Raw genomic sequence first — 18,252 nt, 5'->3', positions numbered from 1 at the left:
TATGAACGCCATGGTAGAGCAATATTTGAGGTGCTATGTCAACTATCGGCAGACACACTGGCCAGAATAGCTGCCATTTGCTGAGGTAGCATACAACAATGCGGTGCACAGCAGTACCAGCCTGACTCCTTTCCAAGTCACCAGTGGCATAGAATTTGTCCCCATGCCTGAGCTCTCCAGGGAGCCAACCTCCTCCATGTCACCCAAGCCACTTGTAATTGCAGGTCAAACGCATTACGAGGTAAATAACTTAAATGCTTTAGAAATTGGATATCCTTTAAAACTAAATTGCACAAGATAATCCACTCAGTGGGGCTTTCTTATTTGAGGTATCTACTGTATTTTTCTACCCTAAAGGATAATCGTTTATACTAAGAAGAAAAATATATACATAGAAAACCTTTTTATTTGCTGAAGAATAGGGATAAATGATAAAGACAAGATAATTTTACAAGTCAATCAGTAGTAATAGTAGAATATCAGCTTTACTAAAAACAACTATTTAGATCAGTTCCTTGATAAAGCCTTACATAGTTAATCCTGCTACATGTTTTGTAGCAACACAATCCACCTCTAGTTACAAGCATACTGGACTTCCAAATATTTTTCTACCAAAGCCTGCATTGTGTCAGGATCTTCCCTTTCAAATCAATATAGTTAGCATGAGCATAATCCCAATACATTTCCTCAGCATTTTAAGACAGAACAAGAAGCTTTGCTGAAGTAATATTTACATTCTTAATCCCAAATAAAACGTCTTGCACTCTACAATGGGTATAATGGGTAAAAATGTGAAAGTAATTCTAAGTGCAGAATGCAAAGCCTTCATTTATTAAACTTAAAGCCTGTGTTTCTGCTTCCACATTATACTTTTAGCATTTTGTTTAAGAAAAAGGTGTATACAGCAATTACAGATTGTACAGATTAGTCATCACTTTCTTCTGCATCAAAAGAAAGCAAGCTTTTATTTTTAACTTGCTTAGCTGAATTTTGAAAACTTGGAGAATTCTTCTTTATCTCTTTAATTTTCTTACTTGAAGTAACTGTCAAACCAAAATAGTTTTCTTCTGCTGAACGCTTAGAGGGTTTCCGGTATATAATCTTTCCATCTTCAGGATCAGCTTCTAGAGATAAATACACAAATCATATTTTATATACTTTCTCTTTTTCACTAAAATGATCCTACAGATTACATCAAATATCCTGAGGAATAAAACCTTTCAAAGCATATTTTTACATACAAAATATTCCGATGATATTCTGCATTGCTACATAGAAGTGGGAGAATTTCCACTGCAAATGCTAGAAAGCAGTAATCAGTCGATACAGATGTTTCAGCTACATAAATAAGAGATTTCCTGATTGATAAGCAATCTAAATCCTCAATCTCAGTTCTCTTACTGTGAAGCAAGGAAGGCAATTTTCTTGCAGCCATGGGCTCCACTAAAGTCACAAAAACTATGCTGTAATTAATAATTGTTAAAGTCAAGCTCTTCCAAAGATTCACTTCTGTTGTAAACTTTCAGAAATGCAGACTCTGAATCTATTAAAAAATGAAAATGTATTAGAAAATTATTGCAAGCATCTACAAAAATTGAGTTTACTCCAAACCTATTAGAGCAGAAAAGGATACAGTTATCTTGAATAGTATGCTGATTATTTAAAAAAAATCAAAAATCTTTCTGATCAATTTGATTAGTTACCAAATCTTGGTTACAAATATTCAGATGGCCACAAGATGGCATCCAAATATTCAGAATTGTCAGATCCGTGTATCTGTCATTTCTTCAGTGGAAGAAGAAAAGGGGGGGGGGGGCTGATAAAGAAATCCTTTCTTGATGTAACCTGAATATATTTAATCTTATATCAAATTTGTATAACCCACACATGATACAATGGAGGGAGAAAAGCCAGATGGCCAGAACTATCACCTCTGAGAGGCACAGCCAGGAGATGAGAAGATCATAAAAATTCCTCAGTGAGATGTGTCCTGGGAATCTCTGGAAAACTTCGTTCTAAAAAGGGGGTGGGGGGAAATTAGGTATGCCCTGGGAAACTGTGAAAAGATAGTTCCTTACAAAAGGGGTGGGGAGGAATTAACATACTGGCTTTTATTTCATTTTCATTTTTATTTTTATTTCACTAAATACACATGGAGATAAGGGGAGGGGTTCTAATCTCCCTTATGTATCCCTGTATGCCTGAGAGACCTCAGGCGCTGCTTTGAACTCCTACAGAATTGTCTCATCTCAATAAAGGATTCCTTTTTGATACGTTTTGATAACGTTTTCAGAAGTTCATTCTAGTTGAGTGAATGGGAAAAGTTCTGTAGTCTGACAAGAATGTACTGCATTTCTGTGCTGCTGTCCAGTGGCTGTTCAGACTTTGGGAGTTAAATCTTGTGGGTCTGAACTTGACATATTGTGATTTCCACCCCCAAAAAACAATAAAAATGTATTCAGGAACTAATTTCATCAAACAGGAAGAAAAGGATGAAGGCTGAGTAAATAAAAGATGAACTAATGGCATAAACCTGAAATTCTTTCACCTATGTCAAATTAAACTTGGTGCACACAAGTTAAGGCATCTACTAGATACTGGTTCACAACTACCATTCAATTAAATTATACACTCCTAAAGATATGATGGTTGCTCAGCAATACACGCACACACACACACACCCCACACACAATCAGATGTTCTGAATTCTAATATATGATATTCAATTTCTTGGATCAGCTCATGAGATAGTATTTTGGGATGAAAATACAAGATAAAAATCAGCTGCTGGATTAAAACACCTCAAGTCTTTTTTTTAATATATAGGAAAGCTGCAGCTATAATTCACAAACCAAATTTTACATTGAAACTGCCTGTAATTCGTATGATTTAGAAATAAAACATTATCAAAATCATTACTTTTACTGGGCAACCTATTTATTTTAAACAATAGAACATTTATAAAATTGATTTTGTAATAAAAACTTACTCCAAACCACTCAGTGCATTGGTATCCATATTTAATAATACTGTGTTTTCCAGAAAATAAGACCCAACCAGAAAATAACCCACAGCATGATTTTTAGGTTGCTTGTAATATAAGCCCTACCCCAAAAATAAGCCCCAGTTAAGATCGTCAACCCTGGGGAAGACATGGCCAGCACAGGAGGCAGCGAGTGCACAGAGGCTGACGAAATCTGGCAGCAGTTGCAGCCCACCGGACGCTTTGCCAGCGCACTCTGGGGCTGTGCAGCCTGTGCATCACAGGTGAATCCAAGAGCTACAACCTCAGTCATCTTGTCTGGTTTGTCTGAAAGTTAAGTCATGGCAATTGGATTTTTTTTTTTGAGAGGCATTTTGCTGCCCATCCAAGCAGTTTGTCCAGTCTGAGCAACTTGGTTAGGGTGAGAAGGCAGAATCATTAGAATTCTTTTTTTTAAAAAATGTACCAACTAAGTTGAAGCATAGGTGATTTCTGTAGACTTTTCTTAGTGTAGTTTTTTTATTCCACACACCAGCTTCAGAGTTTCTTCCCCAAAGTACATAGCAGTATGAAGGTGTCATCCAGGTAGGATTATCAGAAAGTGGCAACTAGACTTATTTTCTTGTCTCCAACATACTTTTTTGGGGGGTACTTATGTATTCAATTCACATTTGGTGCTTATTGATTATCCATTCTATTTCTTCTTGCTCTCCTACACATATTCTCTTAATTAACTGAGTTCCACTGCATTCAATTTACAATTATATTTCTATTCAAATAACCAATTCAATTTTCAATTTTCAATAATAAAGTAGACAGAAGCCATTTTTACTTGTCATTTTTTTTACAACAGACCATATTGTATCCACTAATTTTTATAGCATTTTCATATGTTAATTTTTCCATCAATTTCTCAATATTTAGTAAACATTTTATCAAGCTCTTTAAATTTATCTAGTGTCTCTAAGTTTTTACAATTTATATAGAGCCTCCAATCATTCAGTCACTGCATTTTCCCCTATCAGTCATAACTAGCAAGTGTGCAATACACCAATTTTCTGACGCATTGTTTTACAAAACTGTCTTCAATCCCAAATCAACACACTTCTAACATCACTACAACATTCCTTAATGTCTATGGAGATTCTCAGTTATCCAGGTCATGGTTGCCCCTAGGTGCTTTTTTCAAGAGGCATCTGGACCTTCTGGTTTTTCTTTGAAGATGTTTCAACACCAATTTGCACCACTTAGGTGACCCTGATGACACAGATAAACCTCCAGGTGACCTTAACATCTGCTAAAAGAATGCAAGGAGTATAAATCCTTCCATTTCCCACCATTCAGTCACAACTGAAGAAGCTTCTTGGATGAGAAGTGAAATGCCTTCAAAGAAAACCCAGAAAGTCCAATTGCCTCTTGAAAAAAAGCACCTTTGGTACAACATTCCATATATATTTTTATAAATATATTAAATAACCCAAGTGGATATCACAAACCCTTGTCTGTCATCACAAATCACTGATCGACATTAAACTGTTTTCTGAGCATTATATTTAATTTCTTACATTCTTTATTCTCTCATATCCCTAATGATCCATAAGAGAACAATACAAAATTTGTTTTTTTTTTAAAGCAAATTTTATTAATTTCAAAAAACAAACAGATCATCATCAACCATTACATATTTGAACCTTTTTCCATTATAGATTTAACAAGTCAGATAAAACCTTATCTTATACAATACATTTCTATATTATTTCATCTATTTCTTTCTGACTTGATTATCATCACTCTCTTTCTATGTTTCTACAAGGTTTCACCAATACTCTCAAAGACATAAACAAACACAAACATACATATAAAAAATCTTTTAGTAAAGTAACTTGGCCCCAGGTACCTCTCTTTATATGGGCTTTAATTATATTCATGCTCATCTTACAGATCATTACTTATTTTATTTACCATTCTGTATCTTCCATATAAACTTCTCCATACATTTCACTCTTCATAATTCTCTCTTATTCAATCCATCTTAATTTAAATCATTATATTTGTATCTTTTGCCCATCCTTTATTATCCCTCTATCTCATTCCTTATAATGAAAAAAAAAAAAGAATTTCTCCTGAAATCTCTAATCAGAGTATGATGCCTTTCTATCCTCTCCCTAAATTAATTAAATTAACATTTAAAATAACACCTAATACCCAATTTGATTCTGCTTGGTACATTCTATCTACTAATTTTTACTTTTAGTAACAATAAAAACAGAGTAAAAAATCAAAAATGTTTAAATACATAATATCCTCCTAAATACGTAGTTAAATAATAAATCTAAATAATAAATCTTATAGCATTCTCATTGCCTTTCCCTTCAATATTTTATTACATTTTAAAATCAATCATTATTAAACATTTCAACATTTTAATTTCTTATTAACTCTTAAGCCATTCTAATTTTCTATTTCTAATACGGATGTTACAGTACCATCTTGTGTACCTTGCAGAATCTTTTTTTTAAAAAAATTATGCTTTACCCATTATCCCTAAAAAGGATTCCTCTTTTCCCATCTAATTTTAAAACTTTGTGGCTTTTCTCCGTCTTTCCCCTTTCTTTCTTCCCCCACTAAATCTTCCTACCCCCTTCTTCTAACCTCTGTCTTGCTGGCATCCCTTCTCTGTTGTATTCCCTTTTTCTCTTGTTTGCTATCATTGTATTTATTTTGCATCATATTTTTCTCTTTCTTAAATGTATTTTTAGATCTTAAGTCCTTCATTTTCCTCGCTTTCTTCCTTCCTTCTTTCTTAGATGAATTTTGGGATTCATTGAAGATGGCGTCTTCATCTTCTTCTTGCTGTTCTTCAGCTTCCATCTGTATTGTCTGTTCATAGTTAACCAACGCCATTTTTAAAAAAAGAAAAGCTTTTTCCATACCATCTTTACAGGCTGCTTTTGTTTGCTCATATTCATCCCTCAGTTCCTCCAAAGAAAAAGCCATTATAGATCTTTTCTTTTCTTTTTCCCTCTTTCTTCTCACACCAACCAAAATATTCCAAAAGAAAAACAAGACAACCCCAAAGTCCACAATCCTCAATCAATCCAAGCCAAGCCAAAATTCCCCCTTTCTCTTCCAGGGGTAGTATCAGACAAAGGAAAAAAGAAAGTTCAAGTCTGTGTTTTGAAGCCTTATTAAGATTTTATTTCTGTTTTCAAATCCTTAAGGCATCTCCTCCAACAAAATCCAACCAGATAAATATATTTTTTGTCCTCTCCCTTCCGACTTATCCCAAAAAGCTAGTTTTACCTGAAAAAAAAAACAGGTTTCTCAATATTCATTTATTAATTCCGTCGGGGGGGAGAGTAAACTTTCCTTTCAGCACCTCAGAATTGCCGCTTATTTCCTCTTGTGGAAAGAATCATCCAAAAAGCCATCATTTTCAGGAATTAAATTAAATATATCTTAGAGTCCTGGGTCAACCAAGAAAACTTTCACTTTTTAAAAACTTTCTCTCTTCCTCCAGCGCATACTTGCCCAGCTGCCGGCTTCTTTGTGGCGGCCATTACGGACCGCCGCTGCACGGTCTTGGTAAAAGGAGGTTCTGCCGGCTAGGGAGGGGGTCTGCAGCACCCCCAAACCCTTTCCCGGATCCCCCTACCTTCAGCTGCCCCTGCAGGGCAGCCTTGCTCCGCACCCTTTGGGTCGGAGCCCCAAAAACGGCTAGCGGCAGGGATCGCGCAGCTTCGCGAATCCCTACCGCTCGCAAAGCCGACAAACCGGAAAATCCGAGAACAATACAAAATTTGTATTGTTCAATCTATGTAACTTTAACTGCAAGTTTGTTAAAAGAATTATTTGACTTTCTTTGACATCATTGGTATATTCATGTCTATATAAATGACACATTAAAAAGGATTTGTGCACCAAAGTTTTCATTAGATTTGTATCTCATGGTTTTCAGACTACCACCTTCAACTACCTAATGATGTCTGCCTAAATAATTGAAATAAAGCATGCTAGAATCCAATCTTTTTTCATCCAATGTTAAAAATCATTTTGCATACAAGTTGACAGACACAATAGCAACTTAGTAAACCTGCCAATTGGTAAACATTGCAGCAGCATTTTGGAATAAATAAAGTATACTTTAATACCTAATGAATAATGTGAAGCATATTTTTTAAGGAAAAAGGGGGGAAGAAAAAACAAGTTTGCAAAGTGAACAAAACTAAAATAAGATAACAATTTGAATTACTAAAAAACATTCTGCCAAGTTTTTCAACTTAGGGATACATTACAATGTCCCATTGGAAGAAGTATTAGTAAAGCTGCAAGAAAAATATATAGAAATTATAAAGAATACAGATAATCCTCAAATTACAACAGCTCATTTAGTAGTCAAAGTCATTGTTCAAAGTCACAACAGCACTGAAAAAAGTGACTTATGAGCATTTTTCACACTTACGACCTTTGTAGCATCCCCATGATCAGATAATCAAAATTCAAATGCTTAGCAACTGGTACATAGTTATGTCTCAAGATCATGTGATCATCTTTTGCAATCTTTTGACAAACAAAAACAATGGGGAACCCAGATTCAACTGTTACCAAGTTATCAACTGCAGGGATTCATTTAACAACTATAAGAAAAGTCGTAAAGTCGTAAAGCTAAAGACAGGTGTAGATGGGACTGTTACCCATAAAGCCAGGTTAGTAGCACAAGGGTTCAATCAGACAGCAAACGACTATGATGAGGTGTTTGCACCTAGTCTGAAGGCTACTACATTATGAGCAGCATTAGTTTGGGCAGCTAAGGTGCTTAGATCTGGCCCATGGGGCCACCCAAAAACAGCGAAGGACCACCCATGGCCCTCCCAAGCTCCATTTTTGCTGGCAGAGGGTCACAGCCAAAAACAGAGCTCGGGAGCCCGTTTTCTCTGGTAGTGTGCTTGGTCCACCACAGGCAGCCCTGACACAAGTGACATCAAACTGTCCACAACCACCCTGTCCACTAAGGTCAAACACAACCCTGTTAGGCCCTCAATGAAATAGAGTTTGACACTCCTGGACTAGAGAGTCATCTGAAATAGTATAGGTTCTGTTGTGGTCTGCCAGCAGCCTGCGGAGACGGTAGCAGAGTCAGATAGTGGGGAGGAACATGGGCTAGTCTGGGAGTCTGGGGAGGACTCAGACAAGGATCCTGCATCTGATACAGAGATGGGGCCAGGGCCATGTGGGGGTTATGTGCTGACTCCGGAGCCTCCAGAATTTGACAGCAGCAAGGCAGAGGAACAAGGGAAGCCTGTTCCCAGTGTGCTTGTGCGCAGAGCTGCCAAAAGGCAAGAACAGTCAAGACAAAAGGGGTGACTCAGGAGTAAGGCTTGGAGGTGATTGGCCCTCCCATAAGACATAAAGGGACAGGAACCTTTGCAGGAAGCAACTTTGTTCGTATTGGTTGGTTTAAAAACTGAAGCTCTGTGTTGAATTTGTGCTCCGTTTGGCCTTGTATAACTAATTGGAAATTTAGTTGTTGGCAGCATTTCAAGGAAGATAAAGGTGTGTGCTTATCAGACTTATCTTGAAGGACTTTGTCAGACTACCATGGAACTATTTACAAACTGTTGGAGACTCATTACGGGCTGTGAATGAATAAAATTCACAGCCTTTGAAATAAAAGGGTTTTGGACTAACGTGTGTTTGTTAGTGTCTCAATAAGCCTTGGTCAGAACAGATTTTCCTGCTTGAACAGGGGGCTGGACTAGAAGACTTCCAGAGTCCCTTCCAGTTTTGTTCTATTCTATTCTAAAAATAAGATAGCAATTCTCTTCAGGATTCAAGTGTGAGTCTTGTAAAAAAAGGAAACACTACATTAATTTAAATAATCTTATTTTAGAAGTTAGTTTTGCTCTCAGATTATTTTACAAACACAAATGATTATTTATGCTTGTAAAATAATCATATAACAGCTAAACACAGTTCCATTAAAAAAATCTGTTCTACTTTTTCCCAAAGTGTGATTAAAAAGATTTAATTACCTGAACTTAAAAGTTCTTAAAAGTAATACATACAATATTTGGCTGGAAAAAGAGTGTAAGAATTTGTCTTCTTCGAAACAAGAAGACTGTGTCAGCTATCTGTCCCCCCAACTTAGCTATCTCAAACCAGTGACTCAGTCATGACTTCGTTGGTCATATAAATGGGGATTATAAGGAAATTGGTCAGCATTGTATAAAAGGAAGTTAACAAATAAGGATACCCTACAAAAAGGCACTTCAAAATACTTTTACTCTAATTATAATTCAACAGCTGATCAAATAAATCCTGTTTCTCAGCAACTTTGTAGCAAGTAGAATTTCCTGGTTTTCTTAATTATAATTTTTGCAATCAAAAAGCTTGCAAAACCTAGTGGATAGCTATTTAAAAAAAAACTTCAGACACCTGAAAAGGGTGTAAAACTAAATTAGTGGGTTGACTCTTGCTGCAGCAACACTGCATTCTGCCTTTTCCTAGAGGACAAATGGTGCAATAATTAATAATTTCACAATATACCTGTGACCTCTTTGATCTCCTTTTTGACCTTTGCAACTTCTTCTGCAGTTAGATCTCCTTTTTTCAGAACAATCACCTGTGGTTGTTCATCTTCTTTATCACTTCCACTGTCATCTTCAGGAGCTGGAAGCTGTTCTCTCTGGAAAAGACGTTAAGTATCAATGTATACAAATAGGTTACCCTTGAAAAAAGAAACTTTAAATATAGGAAAGAAAGTTGAGTAGGAAATGGTTGCACTAACAAGGTGAGGTTAACCTCCTTTTCCAGAAGTTTTCTGAGTCTTCATATTGTGACCCTATCTCCTATTTTGGAGAAATACTTAGAAAATTTTGATATCATCTGTCTGTGAGGGCAGGGGGCAGCTCCAGAAAAATAAGGAAAAAGTTATTTCCACAGCAGAAGAAAAAAGATATTTTTAGCACAGAAACTTGCCTAAACTTACTACTTCTAAAAATCCAAATTTTAATCAAAGGCCTTTTCCAGAAATGTTTCACGGCTTCTTTCCTTTTTTCCTCCTTTTCCAGTTTTGCCTTCAATCATATACCGTGTTTCTCATATAATAAGGCTGGGTCTTATTTTTTTTTGAGCCCCGAAAAAATGGCTAGGCCGTCTTTTCAGGGGTGACTTAATTCCCCCCTTGCATCTTCGGGCGGGCGGCGACAGCTTGGATGTTGACCTCGGCGTTGGTGGGGCACTTCGTATCAGGGTCAACACAGGCAGCACCATATCCGGGTGTGCAACAAAAGTACTTCCTAACAGCAAGCCCCCACCATTCCCCCATTTCGCATGTTTTAATATAGGCCTTAATTTGGGGGGAGGGGCTTAATTTCATTTCATGCCTATAAAACATGCTGGGACTTCCTATTGGGGGAGGCCGTATTGTTGGAGAAACAGGGTATATCTACATAGGTGTTTTACCATACTTCTCCTATCCCAAAACCAATAGAAAATCATACTGTTATAAATTTTCTATACCATTATAAAGGATGGGACTAGAATATCTCTAAGTGGCAAAAAGCTGTGACTCCTTGTGGAAACTTGATCCTAAACTTGTAGCTTGACAAGAGAATGTATAATGGGAATGTAGTTAGAAAACTACAGTTAATTTATTATCACAATTGAGCTCAGAATCTCAGTTGTTATGCAGTCATTAAATGAGATGTCACAACTGCTTCAGATAACAGGTAATCAGAGTTGAAAGGGACCTTGTAGGTCATCTAGTCCAGCCCCCTGCCCATGCAGGAGACCCTACATCATTTCTGACAAATGGCAGTCCAATCTCTTCTTGAAAGTCTCAAGTGATGATGCTCCTACAACTTCCAAGGGCAAGCTGTTCCATTGGTTGATTGTTCTCACTGTCAGAAAGTTTTTTCTTAGTAACCACAATTCCAGCGCTCCAGGTTGCAGTTATTTGAATGTGGTCATTGAGCAAGCAGTAGCCTATTTAAGGAGGAAGTGGTGACTGGAAGGTTGGGAGCCCAGGTAGTTTTATTCAGGAGTTGAAACTATTTTCAGCTTCTCACAGGGAAACACTTGCATGATATGTGCTGGATTTTTCGGGCCTCCCTCACTTACCCGAGGTACCCACATTTCTTGTTTAGCATGCTGCCTCTCCACATTCTGCTTGACTTTCATATCCGTTTCTTTTCCAGGGGCTGGCTGAAAATGAGATGTCTGGCAAAGGAATTCAGCTTCCTTCTTTACGTGGAAAGGAAAACCTCTGGCAGAGTGCAAAAACAGAATTCAAATTATGATATCTGTTTTTGCACTTCACCAAAAGTATTCCTCCACAACTCAGAAAGGAACTTGTTCGGAAGGCCATAGAAACAGACCACAAATCATCAGGATCTCAATTTTGTTTTTCCACCCTTGGGAGGATATCAAGTCCCCCCGAGTCAAGAGCTCAGATTTTGAAGATTTGAATTCCATTTCTGCACTCCACTGATGGAGTGACATCCTCCTGCAGAGTGGAAAAACATTTCAGATCCTGATGATGTGATCAGGGCAAGGCAGGGCAGGTTTCCTCCATTTTTTGCCAGTTTCTCATGTGGAAATTCAATGGAGAGACCAATACAAATTAGAACATCACTTCCACTTCCATTGATTTTTTGACCATTGTGATTATTCTGCCTGTTCAGTTAAGTGAAATGATCACCTAACAGTTACTGTCTAGTACAGAGGTCACCAATCGGTTGGCTGAATCCACCACTGGCTGGCCCCGCCCCTTGCCCTCCCCATCACTCGCCTGGCCTGAGAAGGGAAGGGTGGGGGATGGAGATTTGCTCCATATTCCAGAGCAGGAGGAAAGCTTCATCTCTTGCTCTGTCTCGTTGTTGGTGCTTCGCACACCTCAGTTGCATGGGGAGATATGTGACTTCCTCTCAGCCCCAAGACACTGACTCAACCCAGCTGTTTCTCTTCACCATTGCTGTTGGTGCCTCCATGGCCTGCCCACTGCTCTTGCAGCACAGTTAAATTTAGTGCACTTCACAATGGGAGAGATGGCATCCCCTCCTCCTCCTGAAGCCCATTATGATGCAGAGCATTGGCTGCAGCCGGGTCAGACAAGTGTCTCGGGGCGGAGAGCAGGTCATGCATCTCCCCGAGCGACTCAGATACGCCCAGCACCAACAAAGGCCGAAGAAGCACCCGCAAGACCCAGAAAGTGCCAGAGAATCAGAATGAGAGAGGAGAAAGAGAGAGAGAGAGAGAGAGGAGAGAGATAGAATGAGAGAGAGAGATGACAGAGAGACAAAGAAAGAGAGAGATGAGAGAAAGAGAGAATCAGAGAAAGAGAGAAAGAGATGAAAGAGAGAGACAGAGAGACAGAGGGGGAGAGATGAGAGAGAGGATACAGAGAGAGAGATGAGAGAGATTCAGAGAGAGAGCAAGAAAGAGATAGAGATGTGTGTGAGAAAGAGGGAGGGTGGGGGAGAGAGAGAGATCCCAGTGTTTTGTTTTCTGTGAGAAACTGGTCCAAATTACTCTTTGAGCCTTTAAGGTTGCAGAAACAGGCAGCCAAATTAAGTGCCCGAAGGACCCCATCCCATCACTGGGAGTCCAGGAGCTTCAGCAAGTGGCACGCTGGATTTATATTAGTGGTCCGTGAGATTTAAAATTATGAACATACAACCCTTAGTCCCTGAGGTCCAAAAGGTTGGTGACCCCTGTTCTAGTAACTGCCAAAAATTCCCAGAACTGTATCACTGTTGTCTATTTCATTCGTCTTGACTTTAAGTAGTACTTTTTCATATCATGTATTCTGCAAGTAAGAATACATCAAACCACTGCTAAAACAAAACAATCATTGGATTTTTTTTCCATTTTGCTTTGCTGACTCAGAAAATTCAGCTAGCGCTTGCCATTCCTTTCTCGCAGCCCTGGTGAGGGAGCTAGCACTTTCCACCTCATGCTGAACTAGGCACGCATGCCCCTAACTACCTCTATTCCAACCACAACTGGCCTTAAATGCAAGCTACTCAATGCAAGAAGCCTTGTAAATAAAATACGTGAATTTCTCCTCTTCCTAAATACGGCTAAATTCAACATTATATTTTTCTGTGAAACATGGCTCAATGCATCTCTCCCTGACTCCATTACCACAGTAAGAGACTATCATGTTTACCGATCAGATCATGAAATCCGTAGAGGAGGTGCTGCTGCTATCTTCTATAAAAAGTCCCTACATCTAAAAAACAACCAAGTTACCCAGGAGCTTGCTCTTCCTGAGACAATTGCCTGTGAACTATCCTTAAATATCACATTTCAGTTCTTACTATGTTAAACAAGCTAAACACACTACTAACATGGGCAGCATCCTGCCCACACGCTTTTATCTTTCTTGGTGACTTCAATCTACCTCATATTAACTGGACCCTTAACAAATGTACAACTGAACCATCACATGCAACCTTCTACAATGCAGTAACAAATCTGGGACTAGAACAACTAGTAACCAACAACACTAGACTTAATAACTGCCTCAATCTCATCTTCTGCAATAGTTTGAATTCAATTTACGGAATACAAATTAAAGAACCCTTTTCCAACAGTGACCACAATATGATTGACTTTTGTCTCAACATACGTCCACACAAAAATCATCACAACAATGGAATCCCCAATTATAACTTCAAAAAAGGCAAATATGATCTTATAAACAACGATCTCTCATCCCTTGATTGGCAATTTCTATTCTCTGGATGCAATACTGTAGAAGACCATTACAACATACTTTTACTTGAAGTCAAAAGAGTCATCAAACTATATGTACCATTAACAACTCCCAAAACCAGAAAAAACAAATTACCAATAACAATAAGGAAGCTTCAATCCAAAAAGAAATCACTTTGGCGGAAAAACAAATCTGGTCACGTTGACAACTTCAAAAGCCGATACAAAAATTTATGCCACCAGATAAAAACTGAATGCACCAATTATCACATTAAACAAGAGGAAAACCTTCTATGCACCAATTCCACCCACGCTGTCTACAATTTTGTAAACAACAAACTAAAAGACTAAAAGTCCATCCCATCCCTGAAAGGACCTAATGGTAAAGACTGCAACGACGACACTATTAAAGCCAACCTCTTTAACACATTCTTTGGTTCAGTAAACAGCAATGGATCATGCCCAGTATTTCCTAGTCGAACCACAGACAACTACAATGATCTAAACATATTGATTTTACAGAAGACAATGTTGAAAAAGCACTACGCAATCTAAAACCATCTCTATCTATTGGACCTGACGGAATATGTGCCTACTTCTTTAAAAAGCTACCCACTGCCATAGCCGAACCTCTAAGCATAATCTTTGAAAAATCTTTCAGGACCAGCTCCTTGCCAAAACTATGGTCACAAGCCACGGTCATTCCACATCTTCAAAAAGGGAGACCCCAGCCTAGTTGAAAATTGCAGACCAATCTCTTTATCCTGCATCACCTGTAAAGTAATGGAATCAGTTATTAACCAATCCATCATCCTCCACTTTGAAACAAGCAACCTACTCTCTAATAAACAATTTGGTTTCAGGAAAAAACTATTATGTAATCTGCAACTCTTACACTGCAAAAACATATGGACTACACCAGTGGTCCCCAACCTTTTTTGTACCAGGGACTAGTTTCAAGCACAAACACTTTTTCAAGGACCGGGGGCGGGGGGGGGGAGAATCCGAGTTTGGTGGTTTGCTTGCAGACGTTTCATTATCTGATGTTGTTACCTAGTCGGGTAATAAAACGTCTGGCAGCAAACCACCAAGTTCAGGGAGCGCCTCGGCCCTGCCTCCCTCAGCCCCATCCCTCAGGTGTCTCCCTCCCTCCCTCAGGTGTCTGCCTTGTTCCTCTCTCTCAGTCGCTCTCTCGCTGCTCCACCAGCCCAGGAAGAAACTGCTTCAAAGAAGCGGGGGGTGGCTTTTCCTGTCATCGCAGCTCCTCCGCGCCCGTTTACCCCCGCCCGCGTGCGCTTCAATTCAGTGCTCCATTCTGCCTGCCTGCCTGCCTGCCTGCCTGCCTGCCTTCGTTTCGGAGCAGCTTCGCTGATAAAAAGAGGCGAATAGTTATTATTCTCAGCGAAGCTGCTCCGAAACAAACGAAGGCAGGCAGGCAGGCAGAACGGAGCACTGAATTGAAGCGCGTGGCGGGCGGCGGGTGGGGTAAACGGGCGCTTCGGAGGAGCTGCGGCGACAGGAAAAGCCACCCCCAGCTTCTTTGAAGCAGTTTCTTCCTGGGCTGGTGGAGCAGCGAGAGAGCGACTGAGAGAGGAACGAGGCGGGAGGAAACCGAAGCTGCTGAGCCAGAGAGCAGGACAGGCTTCGGTTGCTTCCTCCCTCCCTTCTTTCATTTGTGTCCTTGATCCCTGATCCCAGCAGCATTCACCGAAGGCGAAGAAAGCCGCCATTTTTTTTAAAAAAATTCTTTGCAGCCCGGTACAGAGTGCTCCACCGGTGGTTGAGGACCCCAGGGCAAAGCAATAGATTTCTGTAAAGCCTTTGATTCAGTGGTACACAACAAACTACTCCTAAAACTAAAATCTTATGGTATCTCTGGACACCTGCATAATTGGACAGAAGCATTCCTGTCAAACAGACAACAAATGGTCAAAATTGGGAGCGTCCTATCAAATTCTGTACCTGTCAACATTAGTGTCCCCCAAAGCAGTGTTCTAGGACCAACTCTTTTCATACTCTATATAAATGACCTCTGTGATCATATCAAGAGCAACTGCATTCTCTTCGCTGATGATGTAAAGCTATTCAACACCACAGACAATACTGCTACCCTTCAAAAAGACCTCGACTATGCATCAGAATGGTCAAACAAATGGCAACTTCAAATCTCAATAAATAAATGCTCTGTCCTACATATTGGCAAAAAAAAATCAGAAAATAAAATACAGGCTGAATACTCAAGACCTTGTGGATGATCCAAACTCTGTCAAGGATCTTGGAATACTCACCTCTAATGACCTAAGTGCTAGAGCCCACTGTAACTACATAGCCAAAAAGGCGTCAAGAGTTGTTAACCTAATCTTATGTAGCTTTTTCTCTGGTAATATTGCACTAATAACTAGAGCATACAAAACATTTCCTAGACCAATACTCGAATCCAGCTCATCAGTCTGGAACCCACATTTCATATCTGATATTAGCACAGTTGAGAAAGTCCAGAAATATTGCACAAGAAGAGTTCTCCACTCCTCTACTCATTGCAGAATACCTTATGCCACCTGACTCAAAATTCTAGACCTAGAAAACCTAGAACTACACCACCTTCAGTCCGATCTAAGTATAGTATATAAAATCATACATTGCAATGTCCTACCTGTCAATGAATACTCCAGCTTCAACCATAACAATACAAGAGCAAACAATAGATACAAACTCAAGGTTAATCGCACCAAACTTGATTGCAGGAAATACGACTTCAGCAACAGAGTGGTCAATGTCTGGAATACTCTACCTGACTCTGTGGTTTCTTCCCCAAACCCCAAAAACTTTAACCTTAGACCTTCTACTATTGACCTCACCCCTTTCCTAAGAGGTCTGTAGGGGACGTACATAAGCGCACCAACGTGCCTATCATCCTGTCCTATTGTTTCTTTTATTGTTTCTTTTATTTATTTTTATATGTATCCATGTATTCATAACTATGTTTTTACTTATACCTATTATCTTGTAAGCAATTGACTGACTAAATATATATAAATATATATATATATATATATATATATATATATATATATATATATATATATATATATATATATATATATATAACACACACACACACACACACACACACACACACATATATATATATATATATATATATATATATATATATATATATATATATATATATATATATATATATATATATATAAATAAATAAATAAATAAAAAGTCTGGGGATGGATTTTAAAGAAAGGGAGGGCCCAAGGAACAGAAACAGAAGGGGGCAGTCTATGGAGAATCTCAGTCATTCAGGTCATGATTGTCCCAAAGGTACTTTTTCAAGAGCTGAAGAAGCTTCTTGGATAAGAATCGACACGACTTCGAAGAAAAACCATAAAGCCCAGTTGCCTCTTGAAAAAGCACCTTTGGGAGAAGGGAGAAGTTTGATGCTCTTACCTTGGTGTCCACGGTGGGCCCCTCCCGATAGCCGATTCGCTCTTTGAAACGACTCAGGAAAGCGGGTTCGGCCGGCTTCACATACGAAATCTGATTCTTTTTGTTCATAATCGACGATTTAAGAGACTGCTCCTCCAGTCATCCGTCCATCTTACTTCCGCACAAGTCACGTGGGAGGAGCTGCTCTCAGCGTCTTCCTTTCCCTGCTTGCCAATGGTTGCTCTCACCTTGGCTTCAGCGAAGAAGCAGAAGCTTCCTGAGCGCCTAATTTAAAGAGGGCGCCATTGTGAACGGAGGGAACGTCAGCGCTAAAAGGAGACGGAATTGAAGAGGTGGAAAGAAGGGGATGAAGTCCGAGAGCCCAACTAAAAGAGGACGACTAATGAGAGGCTAAAATGGGTCTGTAGGAAGAAGGCGGAGCTGAGAAAAAGCTTCGCTATCGGGAGCTTCAAATAGAAATGTTCAGGAGAGCCCTGGGAGTATTAACTCATTAGTCTCGAGGCCACAGCTCTACATTCTTTGCTCGCGCTGCCGTGTCTAGAGTTAAAATTGAGGAATACAGCCCTGGAACAGTCGTTTCACTTTGGCTTCTTAGCTGGCCCTGTTTTTCATTCATTAGTCTAGTGAAGAGGACCGGGGAGACATGATAGCAGTGTTCCAATATCTGAGAGGCTGCCACAGAGAGGAAGGAGTCATGCTATTTTCTAAAGCACCTAGAGGCCAGACAAGGAATAATGGATGGAAACTGAACAAGGAGAGATTTAACCTGAAAATAAGGAGAAATTTTCTGACAGTGAGAACAATCAACCAAAGGAACAGCTTGCCTTTGGAAGTTGTGGGAGCTTCATCACTGGAGGCTTTCAAGAACAGATTGGACAGCCAATCTGTCAGAAATGGTATAGGGTCCCTTCCAACTTTGTTAATCTATATCTGTATCTGCAGGGTAAATGCCATTCAGTGCTGATGAATTATATTTAGTGTAACTGCACTGATAACGCCATATTCTTAAAAATGTCTACAGTAGGTATAATCTTAAAAAACCTGTCAGATTCAGTTTACACAAATTCTGCTTTTCTTTTTCTTGTATC

General features: G+C 39.2%; 1 protein-coding gene across 1 annotated transcript; it reads right to left on the bottom strand.

Annotated features, from left to right (window-relative positions):
* Positions 1-388: 388 nt before the first annotated feature.
* KIAA1143 (KIAA1143 ortholog) lies at positions 389-17,360 on the bottom strand. The gene is made up of 3 exons (XM_087947786.1): positions 17,165-17,360; positions 9,530-9,668; positions 389-1,124 (listed from the first exon to the last, which is right to left on the bottom strand). Exons 1-3 carry the CDS (start codon positions 17,270-17,272, stop codon positions 925-927), a joined length of 447 nt encoding a protein of 148 aa, XP_087803912.1. The 5' UTR covers positions 17,273-17,360; the 3' UTR covers positions 389-924.
* Positions 17,361-18,252: the final 892 nt, after the last annotated feature.

This window comes from Notechis scutatus, chromosome Z, assembly GCF_049901735.1.
Source record: "Notechis scutatus isolate UNSWTSFEM ecotype Mainland chromosome Z, rNotScu1.2, whole genome shotgun sequence".
Classification (NCBI taxonomy): domain Eukaryota; kingdom Metazoa; phylum Chordata; class Lepidosauria; order Squamata; family Elapidae; genus Notechis; species Notechis scutatus.
The sequence above is the reverse complement of the archived record's forward strand: the minus strand, read 5'-3'. Positions and strand labels throughout refer to the sequence as shown.